Below are 23,451 nucleotides of genomic sequence, written 5' to 3'. Positions count from 1 at the left end.
AAGATTCATTTGTAAGTCATCCACCTATTTATTGAGCATCTACTGAGTACAAGGCACTTCTCTGGGCATAACAGAGGCTATAGCCTTGAATGAAACAGACCCAAATCCTCGTCCTCGTGGAACTTACATTCTGATAGAGAGACTGGAAATTAAATAAGACAAAGACGTAAAATATGCTAGGAAGTGTTAAGCCCGGAAGAGGGCAAAGAGAACAGGCATGGGATACGAGGTGTGTGCGTGTGCGTGTAGAAGATGTGGCCCACAACTGGAGCTGCCAAGTGGCGGTGGGGGGGGGGGACGGGCTCCCGGAGGGCCTACTGAAGGAAGCCAGGGAAACGTGAGGATCAGCGGTGGGAAGCATTGCACAGATGGAGCAGCCAGTGGCAAGGTCCTGTAACCGAGGGAAATGCTCGTCTCGCTCCATCTTGTTCAACCTGAGGCGTTCCCGTGGCCTTCAGGCTAAGAGCTCCTGCTTCAGACATGCTACTCATTACAGGAATTCTGCTTAGGGATTGAGGTTTTATAAAAACAGTCCCCCTCCCCCGGCCATTTTCCCTCCTCTAGACCTAAAAGAAGCCTGAACGCTGTACTTTCTTACGATGGATTTGAGGAACCACTAGGGCCCTCATCTCCTAGGCTGGCACCTTCCGAATCAAGAAACCTTTCCTCATTCCAAACTCGGACGTTTTGAGTTTTGGCTGTTTGAAGTGTCAGCCATGTGGACTATGGATGGGTAACAGCAGCAGTCCTGCTTCTGGGTGTGCTGGGGCAGCAGGGAAGAGAGAGACAGAGAGTAACAGGAAGGGCCGCGCTGGGGTCACTCAGGTGTTAGTTCTAGACAAGAGTCTTTCTCAATAAACCAGGTGGGAGACAGTGGTGGCTTGGACCAGGGTGGTAGCCCGATTCTGAATGTCAAGTGAAGCTGGAGTTGATGGCCTGTGAGAGAAAAGAGAAGTCAAGACCAGCATGAGGAGCTGTCACCAACTGAGACGACAGCTTCATGGAGCGGACCAGCTTGCAAGCTTGCTTCCGAATTCTTTTCGGAAAAATGAAAGGTCTGGTCTCAATTGAAAAAAGAATGTTAATAAAGATGTTTTTAAAGCTTGTCAGAGTTTTTTTTTTCTTTTCCCCATGATCTCATTTTGCTTAATTTCACTACCAATTAGCTCACACTCAGATGCCGAACAGTGAGTTTTGATGAGCCAAAAAAGGTTTCAATTAGAGTAAGCTGTTTTAGTTAGCATCCCTGCTTCTGTGCTCATTGTTGGTGACTGAGTTTTAAGACCTAACCACCACTGCAGACACAGGAGGCCTCACATGTGCCCGAGTCCTGAGCCTGAAAATAGGAAGGCAGAGAGCTCTGGCTCCCAAAGAGAGGAGGGCTCTCTCTTCCCAGCCTGAAGCTCATGAAACCACCATGAGGTTCAGACACAGGCTGTGGCCTGGAACCAAGGCATGGAGGGTTAGAGCAGGGCTGTTCCCGCGAGATTCTACAAGCGTCAGGACTCAAAGCCACTTCATTCCCAGCGCAAAGCTCACCAAACCCCTCTGACTTCAGCCCCAGCCACGCCGTCCAGCATGACCATGACTCAGTAAGAGCATCCAGGGACTGAAATCCCACTGCTCGCCTCCCCACACCCACACCTGCCTGTTTTATTATCTCACTACATACAAGGTTTGCACAAATTCACATTCTCAAAGGGAAACCCCTTTGAGGGAGAGCAATGGGTCCCGCCTTCCACACAGCAATAAAGTTCACAATGAGCAAAAGTAGGAAAACATTACAAGGAACAACGACCCCCGCAGAGGGATCCCCTATGGCTCATGTAGGCAACCTCATCCTGCTTCCAACACACACAGTACATAGAATCCGGGCTCCCACAGAATCAAGAGCCAGTGCACATTTGCAAATTCAAACAGACCCCTTTCTCTTTGAAATTGCACGTAACCCAGACTGATGCCTCCCCATCCAGTGTCCAGCCATGGCTGTGGCTCCACCGTGCCCTCTCCGGCCACTTTCAAGGTGACTTGGATTAAAAAAATAATAATAATCAAGGCAGAAATGACTCCTTAGTCAGCTTTGTTCGCTTAACACAAGGCCCAGCCAGCCCACTGGGCCCAACACAGGTCCATCTACCTGAAGCTCTGCTGATGGAGGGCTTTTTTTCTTCTTTCTTCTCTCTCTCTCTAAATGAAGACAGTTTCTTTAATGGTCAAGGATGGTCTGCTTTAGGTCATACAAATTGCAAGGTAACAAGGTAACACTCCCCGTAGTGTCAGGGCCTGACTCACACATCTGCCTCCGTCTCTCGTCTGACTGTCATAAAACCGCACCAGCAGGAAATGACATTGGGCAGGAACATGAAAATGGTTGCAGATTCTGAACCCAGCTATTAACAAGCACAGAGAAGTCAGGCGAAGTACAGCGCCCTGATGGCAACTCCAAGAGGTGCAGGGGAGAGACGTATTACTCAGCTGTTTCATGGACTTACTAAAATCATTCTATGCAACCAGCTTTCAGAAAAGGAAACAAACCCTCAAGGAGAGGAGCAAAAGGACCAAGTGACTCAAGTGACAACTCAGCACTCCCCTCTCCAAGCAAGGGCCCTACTTCATAGTTCCTTTTAGAACAGTTCTCACAGCATTATCCATCACGTAACCTGCCGAGCTTTGTGCCCTAACTGCTTGGACCGGGGTCTCAGTTCCCTGACACATGTCTATCCTGGCCAAGAGAACCTTAAATGGCTTCACAAATAACGCATAAGTGCTTTTGGTAAATCAAGGTATCAAGGCAAACAGGAATGCTCTGAAAGGACCACCTGACACCAAGTAAAGCTGTATGTGCTTTGTGGTAACCACCCCAAATGGGCTAACACTGAAGAGTGGATAAGAGATAAAAGTGGGGAGATGAGCAAGGGCCAGATCAGACAGAGGGAGGGAGGGAGGGAGGGGAGGGGAGGGAGGGAGGGGGAGGGAGGGGAGGGAGGGAGGGGAGGGGAGGGAGGGAGGGGAGGGGAGGAGAGGGGAGGGGAGAGCAGGAAAGCCAGATAGGGCGTTAAGCAAAACCAGTGGCCGAGGACAGAAACCGGGGAACGTGGAGACAGAAACTTACAGTGGGCCGAAGAATAGTCTCGCCCCTTCTCTCAGTGTCTCTCTAGTGGTCGCAACACCCTCAAGAAGGTCTATAGACAAAGTTCCCTTGAAATAAATCCTGGCTGATAAACTGGACTTCCTAGCCTGGCTAGGAATCTGCTTTTACCAACTTCAAAGTGTGGGACAAGAAGGGAAAATGTTGAGTCGTGGGGCAAGGTTACGCACAAATAAGCATTTTTCCACAGCGACAAACTGTTTCAACTTTGTAATGAGGAATAAGTGTGGCTGAGGCACAGTCAGGACGGTGTGAGGACAGGAAGGAAAGCAGCAGGCTTCTCTGGACCCCCTCCTCTTACAGACCTAGGAGCCTGTCCGGTTAGCCACAAAGCCGACGCCAAGATCCCGGGAGAGTGACAGAGCCGGCTCTCGGCTCAGGCAGGGCCAGCTTTTTTGACTGCAAGAGCTCACGCTTTCCCTACACTTGACAAGGGAAGTGTGCGCCGCTGTCAGAGCACGAGGCTGTCCTGGTTCAGCAAGGCTGCTCTCCTGGAGTACTTCTTTTTAAAGGAGCGCTTTCCTGAGCCCCTTCCTCGAGTCCTCCTCATCCGTAGGCACAAAAGGTCGAAACTAACAACACAATGGCAGCCTACTGTGATATAATCAGGGACTCTGAACATGGTTCAAAACTGGTTGTCCCCTGCTATCAAAGTGAACCTGAGAAGTGAACAATTACGTAAAAGGACGATACTCACATTACTGTAAGGATTAGAAGACATCAGCACATGGGAACCCCCTTAGCAGACAGCCTGGCACGTGGTAGGCACCCCACAAATGAGCCTTTCTCCCTGGAAACAGTGCGACGACTTCACGGAAGTCTCTGGGGAAACAGGGGGCCACGCTCGTGAGGCAGAGAGGGATTCACCCCCCAATCCTACACAAGGTGGGCAGGACATAAGCTGTCGAGATGCCTGGGGTTTCTGAGAGCACATTTATGGTCATCTCAGTGGAGTAACACAGTGTCCCCTAAACCCATCTTTTCTGGACACTTTGGTGCTGACAGCTTGACCCCTGTTGTCAGAAGATACCCCTCGTTCAGCAGACTCCTCCCCACTCTGGGGGTCAAGCTGAGGCATCCGTTATAGCAGGGGTTCTCCTAAGGAGCTTTCAGAGTAATACTGATCCCCAGGCCCCGCCCTGGAGAAACTCATATCGGTCCGAGGGGGGCACAGACGTGAGTATCTTTTAAAGCTCAAGCGATTCTAATGTGCAGCCAGGGTTGAGGACACTGCCCCTATATCTTCTGTTGCTCCAACAGGTTTAAAAAGGTGTGTCCTCTGACATGCAGGGAAGAGGTACCATCCAGCTGGGCGAGCAGCATGTCACCAGCACAAGAGGAGCTCCTGGCAGGAGGGCGGAGCCACAGGCTGCTTCTCAGGCAATTCCTGCCCAAGCTCCCAAATTATATCCCAATTTCCGGAAGAGACATTAATTCCATCCACGTGGTCTTAACACAATTACTGCGCAGAGGCAGCCCAACGACCAAGAATTACTGAAGAGGTAATAAGAGGTGAATTTTGAGGCATAGCAAAATTATTCATCTGTTCACTTACTGCATCTTCAACTATATTTCTTTGCGGTATTGGCCAAATGCCAAAAACGAAAAACAGAAAAAGCCCTCCTTTAAACAGTCAGACTATCTGCAAAGATGCTGGTGCCAGGCTGTTTGACAGGAGCGATGCTAGCAAACCTCTCCATCCTAGCCTCGCCCAAGACAGACGGAGTAACACTTTTCCCTGGGGACAGGGGCTTAATTTATATGCAGCTCCATCCAGAGATAATTAGGATTATTTTCAGGGTATCTGCTTCTTTCAGGAATAGATTCCACTGGCTAAGACAGTCACTACCATTACCCAAAGTTTATCCTGGTTAAGGGAACAGTAAATAAAGGTCTAGAATGAACCTATTTTCAGTGATTTATTGAACAAAAAACTTATGCCAGTTGTCGTCACAAAGAACTTTGGACCTGACATCTCTAGTACCAGCTCATGCAATGAGTAAGATCATTTCTACACTTATGACTTAACAATGAATTCTTTTTCCGGAATATCCATCTATATTCAGTATTTTGCTATTTAAGCTGTTAAGCAATAGTATGTCTCCTACAGAGGGCAGGCACAGACCCCTCTCTAGACATAACTCCTTATGGTATTTGACTGAATACCCGAAATTCCAACCCAAAATAGATTTTTGAAGAAACTACTATGTTATGTAATTCTATGGAAACCAAATAGAATCTGACCTTTCCCCAAAACTGCTTTTGGGGCGAGTGATGAACAGGAGCAATTTCTCTGAGAGACAGTGCTATTCAGCTCTGATTGAGCTAGTCCAGTTTGACACAAACAAATACATAAATAATAATAAAGAGGCCTCACAGAGCACCAAGCCAAAAAGACCCTGGTTTTAAATCCACCTTGGGCTTTGCACAGAAGAGGGGTGTGTGTGTGTGTGTGTGTACAACTAGTGTGCAGAGACCTTCTCCGTTCAGAGAACAGCTCCGCACCTGCTTGTGCTAAGAACCCAGCAGACAAACAGAACCGGCCAGCTCGGCTACCGGGCCGCCTTTCCCACTCAGGTAATCAATCCCTTTAGAGACAGTGCGTGTTCTCTCAGGAGAAATCATGCATTGCACTTAGGGGAAGGAAGAGAGAAAGGGAGGGCTTATGCATTTAATACCCAGCATCTAACTTGAGACAAATGTACTTGCCAATGAAAAGTGAAGAGCGCTTTGGTTCCAATCCCTTGATCCCGCTACGTATTTAATACATCTTTTCTTGTTAGTGAGCTCCTAACAATGCCAGAGATGGTGGTGCTCGTTTGACTATGGAGGTACTGGCTGTAAAAGCAGCACACAAATGGGAAGAAGTAAAGACAAACCGCTGTGAGAAAGCGCGAGTATATGCTAAGGAGCAGAAGAAATTTGAGGGGAAAGGACTCCCTGGAAACTGAGAACTCAGTTTATTTAAAACTGAGTTCCTTCTGATCTAATCACGAATACTTTAAAAAGCACCCAGCAGAAGAGAAATAAGTTTCAGTGTAAGACTTTCTTCCCCAAAAGATTTGTTCGGAAATTCAAGACTTACCCAAAGTCTCTCAACTGAATACCTCGCTGAGCTGAGTATCGTCGGAGATGAGACATGACCGAGAGCAGCCCCGGGATTCACTCCACTGCTCCTCACACCCAGGACAGAGGGAAACATTCTGGAGGACACCCCTCCCCTCCCCTGACTGTATGAGGGGAAGTACAGGCACGAGGCAAGGGCTTAACTCTGCAGATAAAAAGCGCATCCTTCAATTTTTTCCTAACAAACACATGTGCTCCGAGTGGTCTGTACAAAAATATAATGGAAGTAAAGTCCCTCAAAAGCTGAGCCAAAACCTCCTAGGCTAGAATGAAGAACTGTTGATGGCTGAGAACTGCTAAGCCAGACAGGGCAGGTGGGTTCCTCCAGCATCGGGACCGAGCGCAGTGATTTCCAGGGCTACTTCTTCTGCCCACGCACCCCTCCTGGAGACTTTAAATAGCAAAGACTTCTGTCCGTCGAACACTAGGGTGGCAGCCCTACACCCCACACCAGAATGCCCCCTTCTCCCCGCCCATTGTTCCCACCACCCCACCCCACTCAGCTTTTCCACATGCCGTTCCACCCACTTAGAGATGGCTATCTCTTTAACACAGTGCATCACTTTCTCAGAAAGACAGAAAAATAGAAAAGGCAATCTATAGAGAGAGAGAGTAGAGAAGTGGCTGCCTGGGGCTGGGCTGGGAATGTGGAGTGACCCAAACGCGCGGATTTCTTTCTGCAGCAATGGAAATGTTCTAAAATTAAATTTAGTGGTGGCTGCACAGCTCTGTGAATATATTAAACATCACTGAACTACATATGTAAAACTGGTGAATTTTATGGCATGCAAATTATATTCCCCAAAAGCTATTCATTAAAAAAAACTGTTAGTGTTTAACATTAAGCTATGAGCATGTCCATCCAAAGGAGGGAGAAAGAACTTTGCTGCAAATGCAGAAACACGAGCCAGTGGAGTACAAGTTTGTTCAGAATTCCTCCAACTTTAATTATGGGTCAGGTCAGGCAGCCTGAGGGTCAAATGCAGTCCCTGGGAGCGTCGCAAACAATGCTGTGTTTTTTATAAAGTGGACACGATAAGTTATTTTATTACAGCAAGTGGTCACAGGTTGCCAAAATCGTCTTCATTCCTCGACTATCTCTTTTTTACCAGTCTCTTGCCCTTCAAAGAGAGGATACCTGGCCTCCACATTGGCCCACGTGATGCTGCCATTGGCCAGATCGCGGACGACACTGGGCAGTTCAGAGACCTGGGGTAAAATGAAAGAGAAGTCCAAGAATCAATCAACTTGATTAGACTGCCGGAAAGGATTCACCCTGAATTCAGGATAGAGAGCCAACTCGGTGTCTGTACAATGACAGGCTGCCTCTACACACCGGCCCCCACAGGATGCTTCTTCTCGCTTCTTACTTCATCACACTCACCTCCCTTCCAGACCTGGGTTTCTGCCTAGAACGCCTGCCAAGTCCCCCTGGATCACTCAATTCTCCCACAAGGCCTTTCCTGATTATTCCAAATCTCCATGTCACCTGCAGTTACGTCAGCGGTCAGTCAGGTCACAGGAGTGAGGGGAGCCTGGGCAGACCAGCAAACTGGAGAGCCCGCCGGAGGAGCCAGCCTGCTCCTCAGCCGCACAGCAGTGCTCGGACTTGGGTAGGCATGAGCCTCGCCTGGAGGTCTCGGCAGGACGCTGCTACCTGCCCTGTCTCCCTCCTCAACCCCCGTCCCCACCCCACACTCTGCCTGGGAGGGAGACGTCGACCAGGTGGTGGGTGCTGCTGCTGCAGGGAGCACACACAGAACCACTGCCAGATGGGAGCCGGTCTAGAGGAGCCAGATCTGCTTTTGTCAAAAGACAAGCCAGAAATCCGTGACTTCTGAATTAGACTAGAAACGCCTTCTTTTACTTCTGTTTTCCCTATTACTAACTCTCTGTGTCAAGCTGAGCACTTAATAGGCACTCTAAATAAAAACCTGCTCAAAATTAATAAATGAATCAGGCGGTTGTCAATTAAAGTGGCCACTCTCTCCCCTCTGTACTTTTCCCATCTCCATTGTTATCTTTCCATTGTGTAAAATTACAGAAACATTATTCACTGCTTTGAATGGACTAGCATGGAAAAGTTTATACATATACATGTATACATTTCTAGAGAAATATAAAAGATAAAAATGTCTAAGCCCTCCAACGCCTGCCAAAAAAACGATGGCAACAACCACTTGGGATCCTATTTCTCTTGCCCAAATGTAAACAAACACCTATAAAAGCAAACTGCCAGAGAATGGGCCCAGAGTGATCCAAATGGCTATAAAATATTGGAGAAGCGTTAATGGATACTTTCATAATGAAACCAAGGGGATTTGGGAATCTGTACTCCGTCTGCTACAAGCTTACGATTCTAATTAAAAAAAAAGGGGGGGGGAGGAGCATAAATACGTCAAATCCCGCCTCCGATCAGGAGCCGGCTTCTAAGGAGCCCATTTCTAAGACCGAGACGACCCAAGACAAGGCCAGCCACCTCTGCTCGTATCTGCCGCATGGAGTCTCGGTCCCGCAGAGTTGCCGTGTGCGGTGTCTTGTTCACGGTGTCAAAGTCGATGGTGATGCCAAAAGCCACGCCGATCTCGTCAGTCCTGGCGTAGCGCCTTCCGATAGACCCAGAGGAATCGTCTACTTTGTGAGAGACGCCGTTCCGCGTCAGGGCTTCCGCTATCCAGAAAGAAGTAAATTCAAAATAAAACAACCGAGAGTCCCAATGTCATCTAAATGTTGTCTTACGTGTTGAGGAAACATACAAATGGGACAAAGGCAAGACACGCATAAATTACCGTTTAAGAGATAATGAAGTCCCTGGCTGGAGCCCAACCCATGTCTCGTACCTACACCTCCCACGGCTCCAGGGGAACGAGTTTCAGCCCAAGAGCCAAGGCCGGGAGGCTGCTCCTGCCGCCACCACCTCCATGGGCGGGACCCTGAGCAGCCAATGAACTCTTCCCACTGCCCGATTCGGACATGTGTGGGCACCAGATGACCCCGAGGCTCCCTTTCAGGGCTGTGGGCCCAGTGGCTGGGGACCCACTAAGGTTGTTAAGCTCCACCAGGGTCCCCCATGGAGTGAGCACTAAAGTCAATAGGAGAAGCAAAGATGTTTGAAATCTGGCTCCGGGGTCCGACCCTGACTCATTCAAATGCTAGGAGAAAACCTCCTGAGCAAGCACACTCTCTCTTGGAGCTAAGAGCAGAGGCTAAAATCACTTTGATTTATTCCTTATTCAATACATATTTTTATTGGGGAAAAAAGAGCATTTCCTAAAATTCATTCTACTTGACAGTGTTCCCAAGACGTTTACTCAACTGGATTTGCTTACATAATTCCTTGACAAATGGCATGAATTCCTGGTTTTGGCTCAGTGGAAGGACGGAACATTTGAACGGAGCTACTACGGCAGGAAAACTGAAGAACTGGAAAGAAATCCAAACATGTTAGCTGATAAAAATCTGAATATGAATGTCCAAACTTCACTATCAAAATACCAGAAAACATAATACGAAACGCTGTGTGACAAATGAGAAAAAGCAGGAGAACCAGAACCAGAATCGGAAAGATCTGCTGTTCAGCTTTGAATTTGGACCAACTCAGTGAACTCTCCCTGCACATTAGTTTCTCCATTTAAAAAGTAGGTCTCTACCTCTGCTCAGCTTGCTTCACAGGTCTGGTGTAAAAAAGTTAAATGACGTGAAAGCATTCTGAAACCTACCACAGAAGATGCTCATTTTTTTGGTGCCACATAAAAAGCCTTACAGCCTTACTTCTTTCTGTGGAGCTCCCTAAAGTACCTCCATTCAAATCATCAAATAATAAGTGGCAGTGCCAAGAAACAAAATCCCATTCTGTTCAAGAGTTTCAGCATAACAGAAGGATCTATGAATGTTAGTGACTGAATAAAACCAAAGAGTTTAATTAGCTCACGAACGTATGTCTAAAAGAAATCATATAGAATGAGATGAAACAAAAAGGTGTTCTGTATACGTATACTGAAAAGTACAGCTCTCTCAAACTGCCACTGAAATACATTTCAGATGTATTCAGAAATAAAAGAAAGAAAAGATATTCTGCGGAAGATAAACTAGTCTACCATTCTGGATTGGAAATGAGAGCTGAAGACAATTTTTAAATAATATTTATACAAAACCTTCACTTGAAGGTAAGAATATGGAACTCGGAATGATTAGGTACCATAAAAATAACAAATGACACAGGTTCCAGTTTAGCCCCGAACCCCCAAAACCTAATTAACGCTAAATGCCAAGCAGTGGTGAATATCCCACTGTAAGTTCACCCCAGACACCACCAGTATGTCTGAGTGACAGAACACCAATTCTTAGAACAGAACAAGTATCTTGTGATAATTCTATGTGAGAGAGAAATGGGGACCTGCCTTTATAGAAATACTTTTAAAAAAAAATCTTACAAGCAATGTTTTTATACCAAATTTATAGGAAAATGGATTGAGGGCCCATGTGCTAGTAATTTAGAAACAGTTTTGGTTTCCTACAGCCTAACTAAGTTTTTCTTCATGACAGGAAACTCTGCAATTCATAAAACACTGTCACTAATTTATTCTTGCTCAGCCCTTACGAAATTTCTATCAAAGCTCTAGTTTTATCAATACTATTACAGTTAAAGGAACAGCTAAAAGATTTTTTAAACACTTTTGTATTAGCACCATAAACAGGAAGGGCTAGAAACAAACTTGACATGTAAAAAGAACACATCCAGTCATGTCACCAATTCCTCAAGAAGCACATGCCTACGTATGTCTGTATGTCTGGTGTGTAGCCCAGGTTCTTACTCTTTGGTGAGTGAATGAAAAGCTGCTCCTTAAATAGCAGGAGATGAAGATGGAATTTTAGGGCAGAGAATAAAACAATAAGTTTATTAGCTACATATTACCAACAGTACGCCAGACTTTTTAAAACACTGACCCCAAGAGCTCAGCAGTCCATTGTTTAGGGTTAAATGTCCTAGGGAGAATCTCAAAGTTGACGTCCAACACTAGCACACCGCCAGCTTGAGAATGGTCTTAATCCGACACATACAACCTGTCTTGCCTAGCCATTCTTCTTCTGATTGATTTTCCTGGAAATCTGTCCCTGTACGTTAAAAGAGTTTAATTTCTGCAGGCAGAGGCGAGATGAGAAAGGTGAAGTCAGGCAGAATGAAGAGACAAAGTGGAAAGCATGGAGCCATTCAGAAGCATCAGAGCCGACAGAAAACTTAGGGAGTTGATGAAGACTTTTTACAAATATTTACCATTAGCAATGCCCAAATGCTAGGAAAGGTTATACCCCAAATACTAGTGCCCAATCTGTGAGCTGTCAATTTCCCACACTGGAATCATCTGGGGTTCTTGTAAAAAAAAAAAAAAAAAGTACAGATCTCTGGGTCTCAGACCTCATGAGTCAGTTATTTCTGAAACAGAACCCAGGAATTTACATCCCCAGACAATTTTGTGCCGGTTGAGGTTCCCTTTGATGCTTTATCAGCACAGAGATACTGTTTTTTGGTTTGGCTGAATGCTGAGCTCTCTTCCTTTCTGATTTTCTAAAAACACGAGTATATGCAGAACGTGTCATTCCTTCCATTGATGCAACACAGACAGTTTCCTAAAGTCGTGTGTTCTGTCTCCGAACAGAAAGCACCAGGCAACTAAAACAACAGTATCTAGAATAACACGCACACCCTACACACAAATGAAGCAATGCAAGACAGGGCACTGTTTGTCAACGGTTATGCAAAGACGAGTGTTAACAGCATGAGCACATTACAGTGAATAACAAACAATTGATCACTCGGAGTCTTATTAACGTGCTTGAGCAAATTTTATTTCTGATACTATCAGAGAAGAGTATAGGAAAACTTACTGTTCTCTGTTCGTCTCCCTCACGTACGTGGAATGTATGTTCAAATACTGTATACATGATCCTGCCCAGGCCAAAGGAGGGTTCAATTACATTCGGAACAACTTCTTCCACTGCAAGAGAGAAATTCAATAACATTCTCTCAAACTCCACATACTGCATTTTGGGTCCTCTCTAAACAATCCTTATTAGCACTAAAAATATCTCTATTCTGGATGAAACAAAGAAATCAGAACAAAAAACTATTTGCTGGTAGGAAACACAATGCCTTTCAAGAGAAACCTGGAATGAAAAACTTTTTTTCACCAAATTAAATTCTTTGTTTACATAGGATCAAAATGAAACAAGGTACCAAGGTATTTCATCTATCATCTGCCTTGCCTATGCAGAAAGTATTAAAACTCTAGAGTTTTTATAGCCTTTGCTAGAATTAAAAATCTACCACAATAGCTGGCAAAATGAACAAGAACAATTCCTACACACAGGTATCAAATGGTCTGTTTGTTTTACTTCCTATCTTGCTATCTGGATGAGAACTCTTTTTTAAGAAAGCCAAGTTGCTGCCATTGTATTTCCAAGGTTCTGAGGTCAGGAGGCCCTTATAGAAGTTTGTTCAGGGATCAGCATTCAATCAAAGACATTTACCAAGGCCCCCACAGCTCTTGCCATCGGTGAGGCTGTATCTGTGGTATATTATAGGAAATGTATTCATTACCTATTCACAAAAGAAGCACTGGCCAGGTCTAAGGCAACTGATCCTAACCTTGGAGAGTTTGTTTCAAGGGAATGAGATAACGAGAACTAAAACGTTTTTGTCTGTGATAAAGAGTAACTCTTTAGAAATATCATCAAGGCGTTTTCTGCCCATCCTTCCACGGCATCTGAGCAACGGTGAAGTATGGCTCTGAAGCACCAGCTAGGACAGTGGCTAAAAAGCCCCAGATCATGAAGAATCCCCTGCTTGCTCGCACCACTGCAGGCTGCTTCTATAGCTCCCTGAAGCCTGGCTACCCAGCAGGCAAGAAAAAGATGGAAAACGAGGCCTGCTCTCTCAACTGGCATAGCTTCCAAATGCCCACTGGTCTCCATTTCCAGCTTTAATTCAGCCACAATTAACCATAAGCATTCTTCATATACGTTCCAAAATATTCAGTTCCCAATTCACAGAATTTGTTCTATGAAAAATCATTATCTCCTTGGCTTTTAAAAAAGCATGAAAGATCACTAATCTAAATGAATTTTAACAAGTTAATTCGCCGACAAAAGACAGAAGGGGTGAATTCCCTCTTTTGCTTAGGAAAAAAAAGCACTTTTCCTTAAAATGAAAAAAAGATCTTTTCAATCAGAGATAAATTCTTCATATGCACCGCAAGTCATAGAAATAATAAAGCTGACATCATAAATTATTCTGCAGTATGAGTATAATTATGTTTTTTTAAAAAAGAGGCCCAAGATAATGTCTTAAACATACTCATTAAATTTAGGGTTGTGACGTTAATTTTTTTTTCCTCTTCAAATTTTCTTTAAAATGGTTACATTATAAAACTTAAAAAAAAAAAAAAAAAAAAAAAAACTTTAAGGAGTAATATTTTTTTGTTTTTTAACTATTTTTACAAATTTACCATGTAGTGTTTTCTGGAATCTCTTCACATTAACCATGTCTCCTGTTAACTGAAATGTTTTCCCTTCAGTTTCAATAGTGAATTCCCTACAAAGAAACAAAGCACATTATATGTTAGCAAAAACATGCATCCCTATGCCTTAAAGATCGCCAAACTGTTTTCCATTTTAGGTATAATACAACTCAGTCAACTCTCCAGATATAAAAGTTGAAGTCAAATTTAAATTATTTCATAACGAATACCAAATTAAATATTATTTTAACAATGGCACCAAACAGTATTCTGGGAGGCACCCAAAAACGTGACTAGTTTTATAAAATTCCACAAGTGACTTAATGACTAATTCCTTTGGTTTTGAGATCAAGGTAAAACTAAAAACAGTTTTTTTAAAAAAATTCCATTTTAGAATAATTACAATAAATTTGTCAGAAACAGGCCTGTTGGCAAAAGATCACTATTCTCTTTATTGTCTGAACAAATGTAAAAATGACCAGCTTGCCATCTTACATAAAGTAATTTTAAAACCATCACACTATTTCCAAATAAACTTTGCTATTTATGCTGATGAAGATCAGCTTAAAAGAAGTTTAATAATTCAATATGTCAATATAAACTCTCCCCCCAAAATCACTGACCACAGTATATTCATATCCTGAGATACAACAGTTCTGGTTTCGGGTTGTAAGACTTCACTTTTATAAAGCGCTTCGTGTAATGCCTCTATTTCAGCTTATGGGGTACTTGCTCATGTTGTGAAGATCAATTTGGATCTGTCCTGTCTCACAAGCACCTCAGTGCTGGGAAAAGAGCGCCCCCATGTGGTGTCTTCGACGCTGTGGCGCGGGTACACGCCGCACTGCGTTTTACAGCGGTGATAATCTCATGCATTATAGGAATGGTTTTCATGCTCACATTCTGTCTGAAGTTTGTGTGCACGTGCATTAAAGATTCCGTTACATAAGCATCACACATATTCTCTCTGCAAGCATAGTCCAACTGCAGAATAGCTCACAGTTATTAAAAAGCTGAAATTAGCAAGGAGGTAGCCATCAATTGAGAACAATTAAAGGAAAGTGATTTGTGGATAATGGTACCTAACTAGTGATCTAATAACTATATCCATTTTAATGGGATTTGATGTTTTAGCATAAATAGATGTTAATTCTAGGCGACCAGAAATGTTTTAAAATTTTCCTACTGAAATTTTCCTATTTTCAACCTACAAGAGTTCATCTTGTGATAGTTCTTTTGACAGGCACATGCAACCACTATCGCCCTAGATGTCCCGTGTCCCTTCTCTTTCAATACCCTCCACCCCAGCTAACCAATGATGTGCTTTCTCTCACTATAAACTAGGTTTGTCTTTCCTAGAGTTTCACACAGAACCTTTTGTGTAAGACTTCTCTCAGCCTAATGTCTGTGACTAGTGTTGGCAAACACTGTATAGGGCCAGATATAAAATATTCCAGGGTGTGCAGGCCATCTGTAGTCTCTCGTATTCTTTGTTTTTTTAAACACCGCTTTGAAAATGCAAAACTCATCCTCAGCTGGAGGGCTGTATAAAAAACAGTATGCACTTAAAAAATTGTCCACAGATTTTTAGAGTCTATAACTGGCAATGAAGTTGACTGATAGTACTTAGATCTTCGAATTCCTATTGATGTTTCTGTCTACTTGCTCTACCAGTTACTAACAGAGGGGTGTAGCAGTCTCCAACTAGAATGGTGAATTTGTCTATTTTCTCCTTTCAGTTCTGTCAAGTTTGCTTTATATATTTAGAGGTTCTGTTTTTCGTTGCATACCCAGTTTAGAAGTGATGTGCCTTCCTGATGAATGGAACGCTTTAGCATTATGAAATCCAATTCTGTCCCTGGTAATTTTCTTTGTTCTGGTGTCCACTTTGTCTGACGTTAATACAGCCATTCCAACTTGATTAATGTTTGTATGGAAATACTTTCTGATTCTTTTACTTTTAGACCTATTTGTACATTGCAATTACAGTAAGTTTCCTGTAAAACAGCACATAATCAGGTCTTGAGTTTTTTAAGCAGAATGACAATAAATGGCTATTAACTCAAGTATTTAGATCATTATATCTAATGTAATTATCAATATTGCTGAGTTTAAATCTACCATCTCACATTTTCTATTCCATTTGTTCTTTGTCATTTTTCCTCTTCTGTCTTCTTTTGGGCTATTTTTTATTATTCTATTTTATCTTCCTTATTGGTTTATTAGTTATATCCCTTTGGTTTTTATGTGTTTTTTCCAAATAGTTGCTCTGGAATTTACTGTTATGTACTTTTTAAACTTATCGTTGTCTACCTTCAAATAATATTATGCCACTTCACCTTATAACAGTACATTCTCAATTCTTTGCTCCCATCCTTTGAACTATGGATGGCATACATTTTACTTCTATGTGAATTCTAAACTTCACAATATATTGTTATTGTTTTTGCTTTAAACAGTCCATTATCTTTTTTTAAAAATTAAGCGATGTCATTTTAAAAAAATTAAGGAGAATGTCATTTATATTCACCCACATATTTATCTAGAGTTCCTAATTTCTTTGGCTAGATCTAGATTTCCGCAATTATACCTAAAGAACTTCCTTTAACATTTCTTGCACTGCAGGTCTGCTGACAATGTATTCTCTGAGCTTCTGTTTATCTGAAAGTATTTGCTCTTCACTTTTGAAAGATATTTTTGCTGAGTATAGGATTTTTGTCTGTAAGCACTTTAAAAGATTTCACTCCATTGTACTGTGGCTGGTACAGTTTTTGAGGACAACTTTAATCATTCTTATTTTTGCTCCTTTTTATGTAATGAGGCTTTTTCCCCTGGCTACTTTAAAGATTTTTCTCTTCATTACTGGTTTTTAGCAATTTAATTCTGATGTGCCTTTATATGGTTTCTTTGTGTTTATTCTGCTTGGGGTTGAACTTCTTGAATCTGTGGGTTAATAGTTTGCATCAAATTCGAAAATTTTTCAGCTACTGATGTATCTTTAGATATTTTCTCTGTATACCCTCTTTCTGTGACTCCCAATTACACACTAGGCTGCCTCATATTGACCCAAAGGACATTTTTTTCTCCCAGTCTCTTTTTCTATGCCTCATTTTGAATAGTTTGTATTGCTATGTTAAGTTCAATGGTCTTTTCTGCAATGTTCAATCCCATTCAGTTATTTTGAGATATTGCCTCTAGATGTTCCATTTGGTTCTTATATATATTTCCATTTCTCACCTCATCTGTTCATGTTTTCCCTTATGTCTTTGAGCATATGAAGCATATTTATAACTGTTTTAACATCCCTATGTATGTATTCCATCATGTTTGCCATTTCTGGGTGTTTTTTTTCATTGACTTTCCCTCATTATGGATCACATTTTCCTATATCTAGCAATTTCTATTGTTTGCCAGACATAATACATTTTACACTGCTTAGTGCTGGATTTTTGTTGTATTCATTTAAAGATTCTTCTCTATTGTTTTTATATTTATGCTTAAAACAATTACAGAGACCACGCCAAAGCTCAAAATAAGAACACTGACTTGAAGATAGATGTAGTTTCTAATCCTTCCTGAGGAACTACTTTCAGCAAGTCTCCTCATCCAAGAAAGATATTGGGGAAAAAAAAGATCTTTATAGTCCATTTCAAATCCATTTCCGGCTACAATACCCAAATCTCACCAAACCCAGTCCTTTAAATGTAGCCAAGAGATAGTACTTACCTGCAAAAAATTTCTAAAGAAACTAATCTCACCCTAACTTCAGAACTGGCAGAGTCCATGTAACAGTACACATCTTAAATCTTACCCTTTTTCATTCAATAGTTTCTCCATTTCTGTAATGTAACACTCGTCACACATGGCAAGGTACTCCATCACCAGCTTTGCATCCTTCTTATACGCCTTCCCAATTGCTCCCTTATTGGGTTCAAACTGAACAACATTGACTGTTTTGTATGCAGTAGTCAAGGAATCCTAAAGTACAGAGCTGCCTCAGTATTTCAAGAAATGATTTTGAGAACCACAATATCATTCAAAATAAGTCAACACCATCAAAAGACTTTTTTAAAATTACAGTGAGATAAAAGGGATATTATCTAATCAGAAATATAACCGAACACACAACTTAATAACCTCTGATAGCAATTTATTCATTTCTAAAATGTCCCAACACAACAGGATCTATTTCCTGCCAGTGGCCTAGCCCTAAGCTCAGCTCACAACCTCAATTCCTGGTAAAGGAAGGAAATTTCTACTGTGCTGATTAAGATACCAAGTGAGCTAAATCATTGTTTCATCCACCATCAAATTGCACTTGTCTTTTAATAGAGCCAGTATTCACCAGGTACCCTTTATCTAAAGAGCATGGAGGTAGGTGCAGGTGTGGAGAAATGCATTTTGGAAATGGCTGAGAAAAACAGGTCCACACTCTGAAAGACATTTGGAGCATTTTTCTGAAAATGCTTATTTTAAGGACCAAACACTGAGTGGGCACATTACAAGTAAAGAGAATAGGAAAGGAGCAGTGAGATGGTAAAGTAATAGGGTTAAGTGAGTGTTGCCACCATAACCCAAACATCTCAGTTTATCCGTGGAACAAGGCACAGACCAGGACTCATCCATCTCCAAGATGCTGACACCTGAGTCTTGAGGTGTGACGTGACTACAAAGGATATGGGCTCTTTCAGAGGCTTCTCAGCTACAAGTGGGACTTTGGTGGCTCGTGCGTGACAGGAAAGGTCGTAACAGGACCGATCAGCACATCCGACAATCTCAATCCAGCCCTAAGAAGACAGAATGGATAGAAACATTGGTTACTTACACTGGGTTCATTCACAAATGTAAGCAGATTGTAATTAACTCACATCCTCAAAAATAACTCAATACAGAATCTCCCCTCAACTTTTATACATGTTTGAAATGGGAACAGTTTTATACATCAGGCAGCTAACAACCCTATAAAAATATAATCCACACAGACACACAAAGTAGTCTTCTTATTTTCTGGACAGATGTATTTTGCTATATTGTGAATGTGGGGTAAACTAATACGTTCTCTGATTTAATTATGGAAATAAAATGTGAACCGAGACAAAATTGGCAGAAAAAAAAATTCGGTTTCAAATTTGTGACTAGGCTTCCCAATGAGTGTGGCAGAAACCACTATTCTCTTTGGATGAAGTGTCTTAACTGCTCTCACAACTTGGCAGCAGGTGGCTGAACGACACAGACCTCAGCACCTGGCCAAAAACATGGGCATTTGTGCTCAATTCACTTTCCTACCCAACAAAAGAAAGCTCAGTAAAAGAGCAGGTAATATTTAGGTCACAGAATAAAACATAATAACAGCATGGGTGCCAGGTTCCATTTCTTGTTAATACTTAAGTTACTTTTCAAAAGCATAAATTGTTTTCAAAGACCCTTAAGAACCTGTTATTTGAATAGGAACAAAAGAGGTAAGAAAGAGGCTTATTTTAGTAGCTATCTAGTTAGTCTTTCTCATGACTGTTTATTTTTTGCCTTTGGTCCAAAGAGTTTGGGAAAATTCAACCATCACGAGCTTTCCAAGCACATTACCACATGCTGCACTTGGAAGAAAGAGAGCAAATATAAAACTCATGTGAACTCAGAAACGCCAACACACAATACCAACAACCAAACAGGAATTAAAGAACAAAGCCTAAAAACATGTAACTTGACCATCTAACATTCACTAAAGATGTCAACTAGCATATTTACATTCCTAAATGTACAGACTTGGTGATAACCAGTTACCAAAGATGTCCATTAACAAACTGATGTAGTAAAAGGTAAAATTAGAAAAACATGCCTGAGAATGGTAAACAACTTTGGGATAGTGGTTACCTCTGAGGAGGGAGGGACGGGTGGAGCATTAGCTGTGATCAGTCACTTTTTTTGAATTAAATAAATAAAATATGAAGCAAATACAAAAAGAAAGTATTACAGCCTTTAAAGGCGTTCTCCCCTCTCCTGAAGTTTCTGTTACTCTGGAGCTTCTGGTTTGTTTAGTCCTGGCTTCCCACGGCCTTAGCTTCAGCTCAATGCCAGGCTCATGTCATCTCTTTTCTCATTTTTCTTCAATTTTTTTAAATTTAGGAATAACTGACATATAACATACTAGTTTCAGGTGTACAGCGTAATGATTGGGTGTCTGTATATATTGGAAAATGGTGACCACAATAAGTCAACATCCATCACCACACATAGTTACAGAATTTTTATTTTCTTGTGATAAGAACTGTTAAGATCTATTCTTTCAGCAACTTTCAACTATGTAACACTGTGGTGTTATCTGTAGTCGCCATGCTGTACATGACATCCCCAGGACTTAGCAGGCCCACGATTTCTGATCCCGTCCTTGAGTGTTTGGCCACAGCTCACGGCTGCACTCAGCAGATAATGATCAGAAACGCAGAAGGGTTGAATTACTACTTCAGGGAGGCACGCTGGCTAAGGGTCTGGCTAAGGGCACAGACCCGAGATTGACAGCCCGGGTTCCTGTCCCAGCTCCACTCACTAGCTGTGGGACCCCAGCCAATTAATTCCTTTACTTCTCAGCACTTCAGTTCCTTCAGAAATAGGACCTATAAACAGGATTATTGTGAGAATTACATCAAGTAATACATTAGAAGCACTTAGAAGTCTATACAGCTCTTGACAATGCAAATGTTGGAGGACTAAACAAATGAAACAAATGAATTGTAATCCAGGCCAGATTCAGAATCTAAATTGAGAGCAAGAATCTGTGTCTGGTTTAATTTGAATTTAGAGTAGAGCAAACTAAGAAAGGTAACTGATATGGAACAAAGAGAAAAGAAATAAACTTTCCTTACACAGAAATAAACTTTCCTTACACAAAATAGAAAACATTTTATTGGTTTGATCTGAAAATAAAAAGAAATTCCAGAAAATCTAAAATGTGTAAAGAAACATCTAGAATCCAAAAATAATTACTAAGATTGTTTTGACCTACACATGTCAAAGAAAAACCTAACAGATACAGAAATGCTTTCCTCATTCCACAAAGGAAAAAGAATATATTAAAAACACTATCAATAATGGCCACTATAGATAGACACATATCATTACGCATGATGTTTGCTTGTAATGCATACATATAAAAGCATCTAGAATAGGGTTTGACAAACCAATGCCCATGCGGCTAAGAATGGTTTTTACATTTTTAAAGAGTTGTAAAAAAAACAACAAAAAAACAACCAGTCAACAACAAAGAAGATGGGCAAAAGAGATCTGTAAAGCCTAAGATATCTGCTATATTTACTACAGAAAATCTCTGATCTAGAAAAGAAATCTGAAATGCTTTTGGGGAGAGGCACACAATTAGACATTTTACTTTCTATACAGTATTCTTCAGAATTTTTTGGTTTTTTGTTTCAGAAAAGGGAGTAATTATTTTTTATGACTAATTTTTATTTTTAATTTTAAAAATGAATCTAGTAAAAGAAAGTCACTTGAAAAAGTAAAAAGTGAAACCAGGGGCATTGGGACAATGACCCTGGGCTAAAGTATCTGGGTTTAAGTAAGGGTTAAGCTTCTAGGACCAAATAAGGGGAATGCCAGGAGGCTCTCACCCCTTACTCCCATGGCCACCAATGCACAAAGCATCTTTTATATACAAACTCCTTTCAATCCTAAACTTCAGTACAGATGTTCACGTTTGGGGGGTAGGGATGAGAAGGTGCAGTGAAGAGGTCACCTGGAGGTCTTCTTTGAATTATCATTAAATACAGAGAATTTAAGAAAAGGTAGTTCCTAAGCAAGAAATCAGAATCTACTAGTCTATCTCCAAATCTACCAAATAGTTCTCTAAACAAAGAGCATCATGACTTTCTTTGCTCAGCCCACCCCATTTCCAACGTTTGCAGGGTCCTTGTCAGGAGGGAGGCCACCCACACCCACCCTAGCTGCACTCAGGGAGATGACCAATGACACTGCCCAGCCCGGGATGTACACCCCAGCACAGCCTCATCACGGGCACCTCCTTTCTCTCTCCCCACTCCCCAAAAGCCATCTAAGTATAAAAGGGCTCCCTCCTTATAAGAAGACAGGGCAACTGCTGTTTTCCATTTAGCTCAGGGCCTCTTTTCTTTTTGTTCTGTTCTGACATACAGCACACAAAAGGCCATTTAGATATCCGTGTGTCTAAGTTAACAGTGTGAAAATCACACTAAAACCATCCCACTCTGCTTACATAGGATGTCTTGGATTCAGCGTCCCAACAGTCACAGGCGTAATGGGCCATCTCGTTCTCCATGTGCTGCCGGAAGCGGAGTTTATCTGGAGACACTCCAACCTTCATGAGGTAGAGGTAGATGCGGCCAATGAAATAGCCTAACACTGAGTTGTTAATCACACCCTACAGTAAATGAAGAAACAAATCAGTTAACAAACACGCAAGTAAGCACTGAGGATGGAAACACACACACTAAGACTTTGAAGGCCCCGGTACCATAACCTGCTGAGAGGTATCTGAAACTCGAGGGACACTATTTTATCCAACTTTCAGAAGAATCTCAAATACCCAGAACATGACCGTGGCTATTTCCAAAGGGGTTAATGTCAAGTTAACAGGCTGGTAATAATGGAGTTATTTAAAATCGTTCCACCAGAGGCACTGGTCAGTAAAAATTCAGGCCAATACTTCATATCTTCTACATCAATAGTACCAAAAATGACATTCATAATAATGACCCTAGATGGCAAATCTACTCCTTCTGAATTAACAAAAGTAGTAAGACATGTTGAGGGGGTTTTAATGTATTCTTATCCACTGAAATCTGTGAACCCCATACAGTATATGTAACCTTACGATTTTAGTACCGGAAGGATCTTAGCCATCATCTCGCCCCATCTCCTACCCCCCACTGCAGGACTCTTCTCTGCAAAATGGCCCACTTACCACCCAGCATCTACTTGAATATTTTCAGGGGCAGGAAGCTCACTGCTCCCCAGGGCAATTCACTGCATTATGGGGCAGCAGCTGCTGTTAGAAAGTTTTCACTCATTTCTTTAGGCAAATAATTAGAGAAATTCTATTATATGAAAGACTTTATGCCACTTGCTATGGGGAATAGAGTTTAAAATCCAGAGGGCTTACTCTCTGCAAGTCAAAGTGTCTCCCCAACAGTAGTATATATTGTTAAAGGTCGGATTGATGGGGCACAGTTCAAACCAAGACCTCTTTTCCAAGTGCTCTCTGAAACACTGTTTTCATGTTGGCCCCAATGGCCCCAAAACTGCCATGTTCGGGTAATTTCCTCCCATATAATAACAGTATATAATAAATACTGTATAAAAGTGAATAATAAAATGACTGCTAAAATAAAACACTGTGTCATCCAGTGCATAGAATTTGCTAAGTGCTTCAAACCCTGAATAGGTATAATCTAAATTAAGCTTCCTATGAAATCTTACCTGTTCAACAGCATCCCCGAGGCGCATTTTCCGAGCAGACTGTCCGCTGACCTGGGCTTTTGCTGAATACAAATAAAGGTGGAGGTCTGCCACATTCTGGAACTTCGGGTGGTCTTTCTCATTGGGATCTACAAAGTGCTCGATTTCTGCCATTGTGAATTCTCTGAAAGCAAAAAACAGAAGGGACAAAAGTTGCAGGCT

The 23,451-nt window shown here is 42.0% G+C and overlaps 1 protein-coding gene across 1 annotated transcript in view; it reads right to left on the bottom strand.

Annotated features, from left to right (window-relative positions):
• Nucleotides 1-7,196: 7,196 nt before the first annotated feature.
• GARS1 (glycyl-tRNA synthetase 1) overlaps nucleotides 7,197-23,451 on the bottom strand; it is a 41,652-nt gene continuing 25,397 nt past the window's right edge. The window contains exons 9-17 of the mRNA XM_074340945.1: nucleotides 23,251-23,413; nucleotides 22,028-22,192; nucleotides 18,466-18,578; nucleotides 17,603-17,743; nucleotides 13,780-13,865; nucleotides 12,161-12,270; nucleotides 9,604-9,697; nucleotides 8,754-8,944; nucleotides 7,197-7,483 (exon numbers count right to left, since the gene is read on the bottom strand). Coding sequence (XP_074197046.1) covers nucleotides 7,358-7,483; nucleotides 8,754-8,944; nucleotides 9,604-9,697; nucleotides 12,161-12,270; nucleotides 13,780-13,865; nucleotides 17,603-17,743; nucleotides 18,466-18,578; nucleotides 22,028-22,192; nucleotides 23,251-23,413 — 1,189 coding nt within the window. The 3' untranslated portion in view covers nucleotides 7,197-7,357. The remainder of the gene's footprint in view (nucleotides 7,484-8,753; nucleotides 8,945-9,603; nucleotides 9,698-12,160; nucleotides 12,271-13,779; nucleotides 13,866-17,602; nucleotides 17,744-18,465; nucleotides 18,579-22,027; nucleotides 22,193-23,250; nucleotides 23,414-23,451) is intronic.

Source organism: Rhinolophus sinicus, linkage group LG09 (assembly GCF_036562045.2).
Source record: "Rhinolophus sinicus isolate RSC01 linkage group LG09, ASM3656204v1, whole genome shotgun sequence".
Lineage (NCBI taxonomy): Eukaryota > Metazoa > Chordata > Mammalia > Chiroptera > Rhinolophidae > Rhinolophus > Rhinolophus sinicus.
The sequence above is the reverse complement of the archived record's forward strand: the minus strand, read 5'-3'. Positions and strand labels throughout refer to the sequence as shown.